Below are 16,387 nucleotides of genomic sequence, written 5' to 3'. Positions count from 1 at the left end.
TGTGTACATTACAACAATAACTCTTGAGTTAAGAGAATGAAGTGAAAATTCTACCATGCTGTCCTGGCTCAAAGCTTTAGAATAAATAAATAAATAAAATACAATAAAAAACACACACACAAAAAAAGACCACAGTTCAAGGTGGGTTCGCATGCTGATACAGCACGTACGTAAAAAAATAATATGGGCTTCTCATACTAAAGTGAGTAATATTTTCTTCCTCTACAGCGAAAATACCACTGTGTGGCGTGCGTTTGTCCTAATGAGTATAAAATAAGTGTGGGAGAAGCTCTAAATTCATATTTGGTGCTTGTGTGGATTAATAAAGTATCTATCTATCTATCTATCTATCTATCTAATGAGTAAATATGTGTATAGAAATTTTCTCTCATAAGGTTTTTTTTCCCCCTAGTGCTACTCAAATAATGGTCTGCATCATCAGAAGCAGACAGAAACATCAACAAAGAAATGAAAGCAAAACACACAAGAAAAAACTGACTGTGAAATGCAAACCATATTGGAATTTGGGGAGCACCAGCACTTCTTTTATTCCCACTGAAAACACTGGTAATCGAAAGAAACTGTGATGTAATTGTTTTAAGTTATTTAGTTTACATGTAGTAAGGTGGCACTTTGAAAAAGATATTAATTAGTACTTACAACCTATGAGTGGAGTATTTTATTAGGCAGAGATACATGTGAAATGTTAAAGTTACAAGATTTTGATCATTTTAAATTAAACAAGATATTCAAACCATTAATGGAGTAACAAAATAATTGTAAATTAATTTGACAATTAACTAATTTTTGAGTAATCAAATAATTGTTGCACCGCAACACCGAATCGTACATTGTTATAAGCAACGTTTGCTTGCTGGTGGCGTCTGGGGACCGACTCACCAGTGCAAAATGACTGGGACTAGCCACAATCTACACACGGACATTCAAGATTAACTGAGCGAGCAGTGTCTGGGATAGTATGGAATGGATAACGATAAAAATTAATGACTATTCTAAATAATGTATATGATTGATGCGTTATAGTAATGGGTCGATGGGGACGGGTCTCGAATAAGCTTCGGCTTCTACCCGTCAGCCCTTCTTTCGGATGTCAATGTTGCAAATGATGTGATGTGATTGATGTAAACTGTAATGTGTCCGAAAGGAAAAAATGAATAAACTAAACTAAACGTTACAGACAGTAAAATTTCTGTTCGCCGTTTTCACTGCCCCGTCGTCGTATTCGATAAGGAAGCTGAAATTATACCACACCACTTATTCAAACTTTGGTCTTTCAACACCGCAGCTCACACTTGTTTTTCCGCTTCTGTGTGAGTGGGCGTGGGCATGACCGCAACATTAGCTCGCGGGGAAGGCTTTTCTCCAGCCGGTCCGGCTGCCTCGGCTTGCTCGCGCGCACACAGTGACGTGTTAGCGTCAATAAATACAAAATTTGTTCCGGACCGAAAATCTGTGGCCCATACTTCTATACCGTGATATATGCCGTTACCGTGAAGGGATGCAGTTTTATTTTGACTCGACTTTACCGTGATATGAATTTTGGGCCATATCGCCCAGCCCTGGGTTAGACCTTCCAAGTCATGGAAACACTTGCAAAGTTCTGAGCGAACCTTCACCTGTCCTTAATATTTGATGATTGCTACAATAACAGTGACTACCAGAAGACTGTATTCTCATTTGAACTCCTGAATGGATGTCAGAAAGACCGACATATGGTAAAAAACTGAATAATAAAAGAAAGCATGCTTTTTCTGCCAGTTGTGGAAGGTCTAACATTCCTCCCAGATTCCTCTTTCCATACTCTCTTGACCAACTGCACACTATGGGATGACTCTACCTAGACAATAACTACATTTACATCCTGTCAATATCCGGGTTATGGTCAAAATTCCGTTTACTGAAACATTGGGGATAACCCGTTAACATACGTGAGTGGACATACAGTAGTTTCTCCCGTATACATGGCATTTGGTATACCCCGAGCTAAATGGCGATGCATGGACAACGTCATGACGCATTTCCGCTTTTTACTTTTTACCGCCCAAAAAAAACATTATATTCATGTCACTCACCACACTAATAAAGCAGTTGGTTTCCTTCTTGCTCCAAAAGTTTGGTTCTGTGCTGCGTCTGAGTTTCGCCATGTTTGTTTATCTCTGCTTGTGTATTTCCGGTGGGCTGCGCATCAGACGCCATGCATCCAAGTACTTCCTGTACTCAAAAAACCAAGATTTCTTGCGTATAGAGCATGCACAGAACACAAACGAATGTTCCGCTCAAAGGAGGTATCCCGATTGCATTAATGTGACAAAATACTCAGGCAGGAAAAGGGGGAACCCCTGGGTTCTGGGCACAGTGGGCTTTTGACTTGTTTACAAGGCCTTTCAAAAAACCCTAATATTGCCAATATTTGGGTTTTGAAAGGCTTATTGACTTCATGTAAACGTAGCCATGTGTGACCCCACTGTCTTAACTGGATTTAGTTGGAGTATGTGCCAAGAGTGCTATAGATATAGGAATTAATAGCAAGTAGAAAGATCACAGCAACAAAACAACCAGACTCAAGTCACCTATCTAATTATGTTCACCAATGAGGCCAAATCTAACACCCTTCTTGACAGAAATCTGTCCCGACCTTTCCCTTTCTCTCAGGGTTTTCAAATGGAGAATAAAAATATATACAAAAGTGTTCAGTTGAAATCTCAACAGTTTTTATTCCTTGATAGGTGTAGGACATTTCATTAATATTAAGAACGTCAATTGACAGACATTTTCATTGGCCTGCAAAATAGAGTCATCCAGACACTACTGAAAGAAGAGAACAATAAAATTTGGAAATTCTTGGGATCCTCTTAGAATGCCCAGGTCACTCATAACAAACCTGACAGGAAGAGAAAAGGAAACCCCTGTAATTGTAATGGACTAGGTGAAATCCTCTTAAAAATCTGTATTTATTATACCTAAAATGTACAGAGCAATGTTTTTAGTTTGTGGTGTTGCTGGGGGGGAAATAGTGACCCATCGACGGGTGTCATCATAACTCATTCGCCATTGATAACTTACTCTGATCCAGCAGCCATTTCTGTGTACGTTTCAGATGTGGTGACTCCTAGCGCGATTACTATGCTCATGACGTCCAGCACAGCTACGCTTGGGAGGTAGGGGAACAGGGGAGAAAGGGGAGGGGAGGGGAGGGGCAGGGGGGTTACAGGATGGAATTGTGGGGGGAGGGGTGCAGTAGGTAGGGAGAAAAATCACAGGGCTCCAACTACAGTGACAAACCACTCCAATGGTGGGGAGCCGCTGAGCCGTAGCCCTCGGCTAACGGTCATGGGGGACCTGAGGACAGAAAAGGTAATGGAGGTGGTTGTTACAGAAAGGCATACACTTGACTTAGTTTTGTCAGACTTGAAAGACGCAAGGACGAAAATGTTTCTCACTCACTGTATGCAAACAACACATTCCAAACTATAGCATATATAGAAGAAACTGTGACCTACTAAGTGTGAATTAAAACTGCCATCATTTCAAAACAGCAAATTACAAATGTCAAAATAGGATGTTTTTAAAGTAAAGGTGTCAGTCGATTAAAATTTTTAATCATAATTAATCGCATGACTTCAACAATTAACTGATGATTAATTGCACATTAATTGCATGTTTTATACTTCAATTTAGAACTAAATTTTCAATAAAATGTACATTTTGTTTCTAATTTAAATATGGTTTATTTGTTAGTCATTGATACAGTAATTTAACAATTGAATAAGAAAATAAATAAAAAATGTAAATATGTATTGTACGTTAAAAAAAAACAGCAAGTGTGATTGATTTGTGTTGATCATTTTTCTTTCACTACAACATGGCATTATTACATTTGTGAGACAATGGTGACAGCTCAGTGCATTATTCTTTTCATATTAAGAGCTGCCTATTTTTTAACATGAAGTAACCTGTGAAATTATTGAAACTGTAAAATACAACCTGGTCCCCAGAAATATATGTATTGACATTTAATTTATTACTGCGAAATTGTGTTAGTGTATTCATTTGCAGAACGACTGCTCGGAGGAAAAGTCGGCGCCACTGGACAGTCTACGCCGGTTGGCTAGGATGGATGGCGGTGGAGCTGGGACGCGTACGTCGCCCCTTGGCGCGGTGGTGTGCGCGGGCCGTGGACTGGATGGAGGTTCGGCGCTTGGAGGAGAGGCAGTTTGGATGGGACTGGAAAATTGGACCATTCTTTTTAGGTGTATGGTGCTCATCGCAAACGCAGCAGCTGCTTGTTTATGAGCTAGCTTTAGCAAATATGTATGACGTCATGCATGCTGAGATCACGTCTCTGATCAACTGCTAAAAGGAGACTGATTCTGCCCTCTTTCATATAAAAACTGCTTCAAACATCAAAGCGTATGTAGGGATGGAAGACACTAAACGTGAATGAAAACTCACCAAACTTTACACGCAGATTGGGCCTGGCGAAAAATTTGATATTTTAAAGTTGCCATACATGATAACAGAAAAATGGCTCCGTGGCACCACCTACATAGGTTTAACGGATCCCTGTCCCGCTACGATTGTCCTATGGCTACGAAAATTGTGTGGCATCTGTAGCACATCCAGATGAACAAAAACCTCTTTATAGGTGTACCCTAAAATAGACAGGAAGTGAGGTATGAGTATTTAAATGTCCAATTTTAGCCAATTTTTGCACATTTACAGGGGTCATACTTTTGCCCGCTTCTCCAACACGGTTAACCCGATTGACTTCAAACTTGGGCTGTACCGTCTCAACACTTGGGACAACATCATGGTAAAAAATCTAAATTTTTTGACATACTATATGACGGGGACGAGGCATCAAATTTAGAGTTTCAAAACTCTTACTAAACGTAGCAATGCCGGTTATACGTTTAACCTAGAGCTACGAAAATTGGTACACATATGTAACAGACTATGACCTATAGGGGTGTGAATTGCCTAGTACCTGACGATTCGATTCGTATCACGATTCACAGGTCACGATTCGATTCGATACCGATTAATCCCGATACGAATGGTCACGATTCGATACCGATTAATCCCGATACGAATTTATAAGTCGATTGTTGCGATTTTTTTTCATTCATATTTAGAAAATACTAATCAGTAAGCTTGTAGAGTGTAAGATTTATATGAAAATGTATTATTTATTTATCTGAAATTTCAGTCTTATAGAGGTTGTAATCTGTTTCATGTTTGAACAGCATTAAAATAAAAATATTAAGGCTTAATGTGCCGTTCATATAACATTCTTCCATGCTCAAGGTGTGAATCCTAAAAAAAAAAAAAAAAAAAAAAAAAATCGATTCTGCCGATTATTGAATCGATTCGAGAATCGCGCGATGTAGTATCGCGATATATCGCCGAATCGATTTTTTTTTAACACCCCTAATGACCTACAAAAAAAAGTCTGTTGGTGCCTTATGCTAAACCTAACAGGAAGTCTGCCAGAGGCGAGGCATCAAATTTTGTGTTTCAAAATTCTTACTTAATGAAGCATTCCCGGCTGTATGTTTCACCTAGTTACCAAAATTTGAAGACCTATGTAAACAGCCCTCAAGGTACAAATAACTCTTTTGAAACATATGCTAAACCCAACAGGAAGTCCGTCATTTTGAATTACTTTGGAACGTGACATTTTTTTTGGCCATTTCAAGGGGGTCTTATTTTAACGAACTCCTCCTACAGAGTTTATCCAATCATCTTCAAAATTGGTGTGATTCATCTTAAGATGTTGAAGTTGAAAAGTTATTGAAAGCTTTTTATTTCGTCACACACTGTTGTCGTGGCATGCACTTGTTTGCAAAGGAAAAAAATCCTTCTTAATGAAGAATTCCCAGTTGTACGAAGCAGCTAGAGCTCCGAAAATTTGGAGACATATGTAACAGCCCACGATGTACAAAATAAAAACGTCTCTTGGTGCCATGTGCTAAACCCAACAGGAAGTCCCACAGGGGCCTGGCATCACATTTTGTGCTAAAAAAACCCCTCCTCTTTTAACAAAGCATTCCCGGTTGTACGTTTCACCTAGCGCTATGATAATTTGGAGGCATACATAACAGTCCACGATGTAAAAAAAAAAAAAAAAAAAAAAGTCTCTTGGAACCATATGCTAAACCAGGGGTGTCAAACATAAGGCCCGCGGGCCGGATCAGGCCCGCAAAGGGGTTTAATCCGGCCCACGAGATAATTTTGTAAAGTTAAAAAATAAATAAATAAATAAATAACATTCTAATGTCGGACTAATTAATCAGCCGGCCACAATCAAAATATATAAAATTTGTAATTTGTAATAGCAGTCCTCAGACGAGCAATGCAACGTACGGGGAATTGTCCTGGATGTCATTTTTTTCACACAACTTAAAGTTAAGGTTTGTTTAATTGTTATTATTATTATTTTAAATCATAGACCAACATAAATGTGTTAAATACGACAAATTCAATTCCTGTTAACACAAATCGATATGACAAGGATTAGCGTCCTTATAACGTCATTAAATACGCCAGGCAATGCATTCTGGGAATGCATACAATATATATGCAAAACAGGTCGATTTAACACGTCCGGAACGTATACCGGGAAAGTGTTGCCGCGTTCCATTAGCATTTGTGTTATTCTTCGGAACAACATAATTACACTTGAGTTCTGTAATTTAGGGCTGGTCCACGAAAATCTGCGTATAAATGACGGTAATCGTATACAAGTTATATACCATTATTTTACCGATGTGGCCCACTTGGTAATATATTAAAAAAATATTTATATTTAAAAAAAAAAAAAATCACTTAGGGCTGGGCGATATGGCCAAAAAATAAATCTCGATTTTTTTTTCTGTCATTCTGGACGATTACGATTTTACTCGATTTTAATCAAAAGTTTAAAAAACAAAAACAAAAACATTTAAACAAGGTTTGATTTATTCAAAAATTAATCCTGTGCAAAATGTTCAAACAATAACGTACACAAATTTTTTTATCAGTTTTACGGTAAATTTAACATAGCTTGTTAAAAAAAAAAAAGCTACTCATATCTTTTGCATCACTTAAATGCAACATAAATTGTGCAAAAAAAAAAAACTACTCAGCCTTTTGCTCAACATAAATGCCATACATAGCTTATACAAAAAAAATAAAAAAATACTCATGGCTTTTGCGTAACCTAAATGCCACAAAGATTGTGCAAAAAAAGCTACTCATAGCCTTTTGTTCAACTTAAAGGCCACATATATAGCTTGAGCAAAAAAAACTACTCATATCTTTTTCTCAACTTAAATGTCACATTCATATCTTGTGCAAAAAAAACCTACTCATAGCTTTTGCATAACTTAATTGCCACAAGTACGTAGTTCTAACAATTGTAAACAGGTATTGTAAATGACACATCCAGTATTCTGCAAATATACAACTCAACTCACAATAACATTTGTATATAACAGAACTTCAAGATCAACAGCATAAAAATAATCAGCACCACCTTTTATTGTAATAAACTCAAATTCCTTTACAAGCAAAACTAGCCTGTGAACTGACTCTGGCAAAAGCCAAGCTCTGGTGCATGTCACAATGTTTCCCCCGGTACTAAATACAGCTCAAGTTTGTTGTTTCATGGTGTGCGTGTACTTATCTTTGCTAGCGTTATGCCGAGGTCAGACTACACGATTTTTTTGGCTTACACAACAGTTGCGCTGTCACATTACCCGATAAATTCGCTCCGTGTCGTGGATGGGGCGTGTAATCACACTACAAGTCTGAACGCGACAAGACACCAGATCACCGATCATCGCGTGTTGTCTTGCCAAGAGAGACGCGTCGGCCACTGTTTGTCAGGGAGGTGGAACAGGGGGAAAAAAAAAAAAAAAAAAAAAGAGGCACGGACAGGGAGTGTTTTCCTGAATGGAGCACGCATGGGACAAGTGTGATGTGAGCGCATTGCTTGCGCTCCCTGCTCCTCAGTGGTGTTTAAAATATGATTTAGTTGCCAACACTGTATTTTAATTTATTTAGGCCTACATCTGCCGGGGTAATATAGCCAATTTTATTAATTAATTTGGGGGATGACATCTTATTTTTATCCTCACTAAATTATTATAATAACAGTCACAATATACACACACATACACACACATATACACATATATATATATATATATATATATATATATATATATATATATATATATATATATATATATATATATATAATGAATTAATTTGTTCATTAATTTCTGTGCGTGTTTGTGTGAGTGAAAAGAAACGGGGAAAAAAAACAGGCGGTGATGTGGACTGCCTGTACGGCTGTTGCGGGCTCCTGTGCGCCTACCGCGGTATGTGACATCATCAGCAAGCGCGCCAGCCACCAAACAAAGGACCCCAAAACAACGAGCGTAAACAGAAGTGAGCCGCTCAAGGTTAGATGATGTGTATTTATTTATAAGCACCTCGATTTCACGATTTAGCTCATTTTCACATCGTGGCACTTTCAATGGACGAATTAATCGAATTAATTTGATTTATCGTCCAGCCCTAAAATCACTTTTTGGATATGAAGTATGAAATAAACACCTTTCACTGGTTAATAAATAGTAATCGGGGGGAATCATTTTGTAATACACTTTAATACAAAATTAAAATGATTCAAATTAGCTGATTAATCAATTGAATAATCAATACATTAATCAATTCTAAAAATATTTGCTAGTGACAGCACTAGTGTATTTACTTGTTTACAGTAGCTGAAGTTTGAACTGTGCCAAGGTAGCAATTGAAAAAAATGAAAATGTTTCTTTTTTTTGCCATCTTTGGCTGAAATTTTTCAGTGGCCGAAATTTCGGTGCACCCCGAGTAGAGAGCAGTATTTGAACCTGTGACGTCAAGGAATAAAGTGGCTATAAGTTGCTAATGAAGTGCTTTATCCACTATACCATGAGTTGGTACATCAGCGCATAATTAGGGCCCGAGCAGCGACCGCTGCGAGGTCCCTATTGTTTTTGTAAAAATTATTATTATTATTATTATTATTATTATTATTCTTTATTCTCCGCAAACGATCGCGATTTTGGGTACCTAAACATTCACGAAAACTCACCGAACTTTGCACACTCCTCAGGCCCGGCGAAAAATTTGATATTATTAAGTCGTCATAACAATGCGACTCGATAGCGCCCCCTAGCGTAGAAAAATAAAAACCAAGCCCGGCACGTTTGAGCTAGAGCAACAAAAATTGGCAGGCACGTGTAGCACCCCGAGACGCACAAAAAAGTCTATTGGGACCATGTAGCTAAAATGTACAGGAAGTGAGCTATGAATTTTTTAATGTCCAATTTTGGCCTATTTTGGCACATTCACTGTGGTCATGCTTTTTCCCCCTTTGCAAACATTTTTCATCCAATTGACTTCAAACTTGGCATTTATCATCTCAAGACCTGAGAGAAAAACTGGGCAAAACATCTTGCCTTTTTGAAATACTATATGACGGGGGCGGGGCATCAAATATTGCCTTTAAAATTTCATTTGTCCAGAAAGAGCAAATGCTTAATAACTCCCATGTTCAAGCTCCAAAAAATCTCAAACTTCTCAGGCAACGTAATAGTCACGGCCTGAAAACATCTATATGATAAAATTCAGTTATACATATAGCGCCACCTAGTGGTTACAATAAATGTCATACTTTACGTTTTTAGCTACTGTGCTGAGCTTGTTGAAGGGATCCATTTGAAAATTGGTCAGAAAAGGCTTAAGATGTTGATCATGCCCCACACCGAATATTGTAACTTTTCGCCAAAGGGCGTGGCCGCTACGGTGACGCAAAGTCTGAAGATTTTTTGTGAAAATAAAAGCTGCATTAACTTGACCGAGATGATCCTATCTTCTCAAAATTTCACACATTTGATGAGAGTCCAGCCCTAAAGACATCTACTGACTTATATTTCATCTAACTGATAGCGCCACCTAGTGGCAATTTTTTTTATTACGAATTTTCTTCTACGTTTTTCTCCAAACACGTTAATTGAACCTACCTCATATTTGCTCAGATGAGGGTTTCGGCCTTCATGATGTCACAACACGAAGTTTGTGAGTTTTCGCGAATTGCTGTGGGTGTGGCTAAGCGGTGTTCGCCAAGAAAACAACGCCAGTTTTGAGGGTCTAAACATGCACAGAAACTCATGAAACTTGGCACACACATCTGGCCTGGTAAAATGAGCAATATTTTATTGTTGATTGTGCTATTTTTACAAAAATGACTCAATAGTGTTTCGCACTGAAAAAGGATATGCTTAATAACTCCCCGGTACATGCTCCAAAAAATCCCAAACTTGACATGTATGTTTATCATCAAGGCCTGAAGCTATCTCTATGACAACATTCAGTTATATATGCAGCGCCACCTAGCCCTTGAGGCATAAAAAAAAAATACCCCACATACGGTATTTTGTACAAAAAATGTAAACTCATTCTAAGTGTGATAACTAAGTCATTTATGAATATTCTTTTAGTTTCCACCACTCAAAATGTTCACTGGCATCAGACTTATCCAAACATATATATATTTTTATTTATTTTTGATAGCCTCTGTGGACATTAAAAGCAATATCGTGAATGAAGGATATGCTTAATAACTCCACGGTACATGCTCCAAAAAAAATCCCACACTTGACATGTATGCTTATAATCAAGGCCTGAAGGTATCTCGATGACAACATTCAGTTATAAATACAGCGCCACCTAGCCCTTGAGGCTTATATAAAAAAAAAAAACCCACATACGGTATTTTGTACAAAAAAATGTAAACTCATTCTAAGTGTGATGACTAAGTCATTTCTGAATATTCTTTTAGTTTCCACCACTCAAATTGTTCACTGGCTTCACACCGATCCAAACGTATGTACGTTTCCATTTTGTTTTATTCATTTTTGATTGCCCCTTTGGACAATAAAAGTAACATTGTGCAATGAGTACAACGAGCGATGATGTATATATACACTTTTACAAAAAATACCAATCAGGGCAACTCATTGCCTAAAAATAAAAAAGGACGCTGATTTTTGCAGGTCTTAACAATCACCAAAACCCGTTGAGCTTGACACACACTGGCAAAAAAAATATTCTACATGTAAACGTTTATTATGCCATTTTCAAAGAAATTTTGCTTCCAATATGCCAGTACCCCAACGTGCCAGTACCCTAACGTGCAAGTACCCCAACGTGCAAGGACTCCAACGTGGCCCGGGCTGCGAGGGCCCTTTATAGCTGCTCGCAGCTCTAGTTTCTACTTGTACTTTGTACTCGCAAGATTCACAGCAAAATAACACTAGGTGGCCTGTTGCCAGTCACGGCAAAATGACCACTGTGTTAACTGAAATCAGTGGAAAAGTACTTCAACTGATAAATCTTGCCATTATCAGGGCATGGTGTCCTATTATCTGAAAATATAGTTACTGACTTCTTAGCTGACAGACATCAGTGTAACAAGTGACAGCGTTTATCTGCCTGGAAAGTCTCCCATCATGTTGTACATGAACAAAAACTTGAATAATTTCTTTGCTATTACCAGGATTCACCACTGCACAGCCACATAGCCATTCAGGAAAGAAATTGTTTTAACATAAAACTGCTGACAATAAAGTTAAACTAGGGCAATTGCATTTTCTTCCCCATACAGATTAGGACATATTGTACCGTAAATAGTATATAGCATGTTCCAATTCTATCGATGGAAATAAATCACCTGAACTCTTGCTTGGTGAAAACATGTTTCTAATGATGGCAAGACAGTAAAGGTCTATCAGATTTTACTTTGACAAGCTTGATTATAAACGTTTAAATTCCGCAGTGTTGCTTGCGCTTGGGTAATAAAACAAAACGGTGGCTAAAACAGGAAACAAGAGCTCCTAGTCCCCTGTAAAATACCACCCATTTCTCTTAACCACCACCGTGGCTGGGGGTTCATAGGTGGGGGAGGAGAACAGCAAGTTTCCAACCAAGCGGATCTGTTCAGTAGACTGCCCACACGCGGGGGGTGGGAGTGCAAAAATACAGGGGGAGGAGGAAAAAAAACAACCGAGCTTTTGAGTCGGATTCACACGCCCGACCGAAGTTAGGAATGTTGCCAAAGACGTGTTATCAAAACACAGAAAACGGACAAAATATGTACCGTAAAATCACAATAACTATAGCTTTTAATCACCCACGAGGTTAGCTAGAATGCCAATGTCAATGCAATAATATTTTTATGAGCTAGCATCAAGTACAACAGCAGCTAGTAGTTACTTAGCTAACACGAGCAACATAGCCTACATGCTAACTGCATCTAGGATGTGGAAGAGAAAACTGGACTGGGCCCTGGTCGCTTTGCTGCCATAACGATAGATTGATCTAAATGTTTAGGATCTACCAAATTCTACAATGCTGAATCTGAGCTTTATGGACAAATACACAACGTAACATTGGCACATTATATTGTAAGCCTCCTCGTATTTATATTTAGACGCTTAATATTTACCACAACGAATGCCCGAAGTTTAATTTTGAATAAATGACCCGTGGGGTTGTGCTTGGGGACAATTACAATTTCTTAAATGAATTAACTAAGCGTAGCTGAGTGCTTCCAACTAATAAATATATATATATGTGTGTGTGTATGTGTATGTATGTATGTATGTACGTACGTATGTATGTACGTACGTGTGCGAAAACATGCTATGAGAATGTAGTTTGTGTCTTAACAAGATCGCTATTTAAAAAAACCAAAAAAAACAAAACAACATGAGGAGCTCATAAACGAAGAGATTAAGTCGAGTCACAACCCAAGTGAAGCCCTATTTAACGTTTGAGGGACATTCAGGTCACCCGAACAATCATAATATAGTAAAAACAGTGGACGAATAACAACTACTCCGATTAACTTAAGTGGATGCTAACTAGTTAGCTAGCTATGTTAGTTAGCTTCTTAGCTGTTTCAAGATAACTGGTTATGATAATGTATCTGCTGTATTATCACTGTGTCTCACAAATTGTTATAATGTTACGATTATAAGTAGCACTCACTCACCTAAAGATGCATAATAAATTTGCACAAAGGAGGCAAATTCATAGAATTCCTTGGTGTAGCCCAGCATCAAATCCTATCAAACCAATAGGCCTGTCCGCCGGCCGCGGTGTCTCCTGTATCCTCTGCCTTTAGAAGTAGTTCGCTCTCCAGCGGTAGGAAACAAACTTCTCTGCGTCTTCCACAAATAAAGCGAAAGTTAAATCCCCTGTCGTTTCCAAGTGCGCTGCATCCATTGCGTGTCTCCGGTATATTCCAGGCGAATTAATTTATTTATTTAAAAGTACATTGTATTTGCAAATGCTATATTTTTATTGGGGGTACTGCTGTATATGTAACTGGGCTCTGATTCTGCCTAGGATCTTTGCATTCGAGAGGCGCCCATCCCCCCTCCCCCCCTCACCGGCATAGACCGCGGGTCCAAGGCAGCGAAACTGACAGTCCACGCCATGGGGTTTCCCTGGCGACCGTGCAGGGGCTCTCGAATGGGTGGTGCTTACGGATATCTGACTCCGTGTCGTGATTGGGTAGTCGTGTGTCAGTCGCTGAAAATGCTGCCAAACGTTTCATTAATTGGCTGCAAGTGTCAAGCGTCGGCTGTTTTTTTCCTTTGCACCAAGTCAGTCAAAAGGGGCGTTGCTTTGAGGAGTGGTGCGAAAAACCAGATAGCTCAGTTGTATGTGTGTGTGCGAATGCGAAGAAGTCGCAGGACAATGAAGGTCGTTTAGGGATACTGAAGACAATTCGATACCTGACGGAGGATCTGACCCTTGAACGTCTCGGAAACCTTATCATGAAATTCGTATATAAATGGATTTGTATTCCTTAGGATTGATTTTTTTTTGTATGCTTTTGATCTGCGTTGGGAACCAGCGGTTGTCACGTCACTACATTGTACTTTTGCGTGTCGTTCGTGAACGATTCAGCCAAACGAATGGATCTTAATGCGCCGAAAGGGATCACTTCATGAACTGACTCGTTCCTTTCTCAATCCAGTGAAGCTCAGCTCACTGTGGCGCAAGTGTGCCGGCCAAGGGCGGAATTGCCCTGTTCCGTCACTCGTGAATCTTCAAATGACGCAGCCAGTGGGCGGGCGGGGAAAGGACTTTACTAAACGTGACTCGTGATTCTTCATTGCTAAAATGACGCCATGTATCAGTCAGCGAACAACCAGCTGATTATTCCCTTAAAAAAAATAAATAAATAAATAAATGCTCTCAGGTTTGATGCGAAAGAACGAAGTGTTACCCAGTGAACGAATCTACCCCTAGACTTAAAAACACAAGTGTCTATCTTCAAATTCCACTCCCCCCCTCTCTCTCTCTCTCTCTCTCACTCTTTCCCTCGGCAAGCAGTTCAGGGTGTACTCCGCCTACTGCCTGAAGCCAGCTGGAATAGGCTCCAGCGACCCTTGTGAGGAGTAAGCCATCAAGAAAATGTGTATATATGTGTGTGTATATATTAGGGGTGGGACGATACGGGTAAACCATGATTCGATACTATGACATTTGGCTCACGATAGATATCACAATATCTACGATTTTTGATATATTGTCAAAAAATTTCCCTTGCAATATATCACGATATGTGAATGAAAAAGCCAACAAATGCCCATAAAAATGAAAATGTCTAATTATGTATTTATTCAATGCCAAAACTTTGTACAATGTACAAAGTTCTGCATAGCCTCACTGCCTCTTAGTCTTTTAACTAAACATTGTAAAGTGAGACAAATTAAAGTGCATAAACATAATAGAACACTGCACAACTGGCAACTGGACACATTACATCATCGATATCTACCGTCAGTGTATCAATAATTTATTGCAACAGAGCGCAACAATATATTGCGATATCGATTTTTTTCTCCCACCCCATATATATATATATATATATATATATATATATATATATATATATATATATATATATATCTCCTGACCTCACAGTTTGTGATTTTATTTTTTTTTCTCCGGGGGTTTGTAAAAGAGTCTTTGTTCCGCCATTACCAAATGACCTGGAAAATTAAAACATCGAATAACAACAGCAATCAATTCAATTGATCCCAATGTGCTTCAAAGTGTTTGGGAAGAATTCTCATCTCATATTGATGTTGTTCATGCTGCAAGGAGAGGCCATAATGAGCACTTTTTCTTTTATGGAATATTTGATCATGAAATAGTGGCATTCTTTTTTAATCACCTGTGTGTGGGGGTGTGTGTATACATACATACACATATATATATATATATATATATATATATATATATATATATACACACATACATATTACATACTGAAACAGTTCCTCGACAAATCTAAAACATCAGCAAAAGCAGCAATACAGACAGACAAAAGAACTTCAAATTATTTAATTTTTTATTAATTCAAAATAGTAGGATGTATGCATGTTAATTTATGTACATACTGTAAAGATTTATGTATATACTGTATGTGCTTTCACATTGCATGCCATATTCTTGAAGTACTGTATTTGACTGCATTTGATGTTATCCATTTTAAATATTGGTAATACAGTGGCATGTAACGTTGCTTGAGTGTGTATGCCCGCCTCTGCTCTTCTGCACTAGTCGAATGCGTAATCAAATACTACAAACGGGGAACAAAATAATTCACACAACTTGTTTTTGAAGGGAAGTGTCAAAAATGCATCACAACCTGTCGCTCTGTCAGTCGTCAGTTTTTTTCCATGAATAACTGTGATTTACTAGATTTACTACTGTGTGCTTGTTCATTGAACGCTCCTCGAGTCCACAGCAGAAGTGACCTTTTCTTTTTGTTGTTTCTCCGCGAACAAACATTTGCTCTTTTTACAAAACGTTGCTAAAATGGAAATCAAAAACCGCACGTTCTTCATGTGTAACATGCGTAGGCAGTGCTGTCGTGTGGCTTCCACTCTGTGTGCGCGCTCCCGTGTCATGGGGGGGGGTTAAGATACAATGTTTTTACTGGGGTAGTACTTCGGCACAATACCTGTGAGGTGTAAAAAAAAAAAAAGTTCCATATGACAATTAGTGCGTCATGCTTCTCAATGAGGAGTGCACGACCAGTGAGTGCTTCAGTGTTCAGTGCGTGAAGCCATCATCCTGCACCCTCACGCTGAAAGAGGCGTGCTGCAGGTGTTTTCCACATTTCGGTAGTCAGACAGGAAGCCATGCGTGTATGTGTACCTACCTTTAAAACAGAGTTGGCGGGGGGTCTCCTATTTATTTTCTTAAAAAAAATGATACCGAACCGTTTTTGATGCCAAAGATGTGA

The 16,387-nt window shown here is 38.6% G+C and overlaps 1 protein-coding gene across 9 annotated transcripts in view; it reads right to left on the bottom strand.

Annotated features, from left to right (window-relative positions):
* The window catches only part of setd5 (SET domain containing 5), a 65,195-nt gene extending 51,646 nt beyond the window's left edge, over positions 1-13,549 (bottom strand). For 2 of the 9 annotated variants that reach the window (XM_077529270.1, XM_077529268.1), the window contains exons 1-3: positions 13,112-13,545; positions 3,085-3,360; positions 2,094-2,232 (exon numbers count right to left, since the gene is read on the bottom strand). Coding sequence is in view for 5 of the 9 variants with exons in the window: in XM_077529263.1 (XP_077385389.1) it covers positions 3,085-3,152 (68 nt within the window). In the remaining 4 variants the exon portion in view is untranslated. Of the gene's footprint in view, positions 1-2,093; positions 2,903-3,084; positions 3,361-13,111 lie in introns of all 9 variants that reach the window. The other 7 variants (XM_077529267.1, XM_077529272.1, XM_077529269.1 and 4 more) reach the window with 6 other exon arrangements.
* Between the last annotated feature and the right edge of the window lie 2,838 nt (positions 13,550-16,387).

The sequence above is a fragment of the Festucalex cinctus genome, chromosome 8 (assembly GCF_051991245.1).
Source record: "Festucalex cinctus isolate MCC-2025b chromosome 8, RoL_Fcin_1.0, whole genome shotgun sequence".
In the NCBI taxonomy this organism is placed as follows: Eukaryota; Metazoa; Chordata; class Actinopteri; order Syngnathiformes; family Syngnathidae; genus Festucalex; species Festucalex cinctus.
This window is presented reverse-complemented; position numbering and strand designations above follow the sequence as displayed.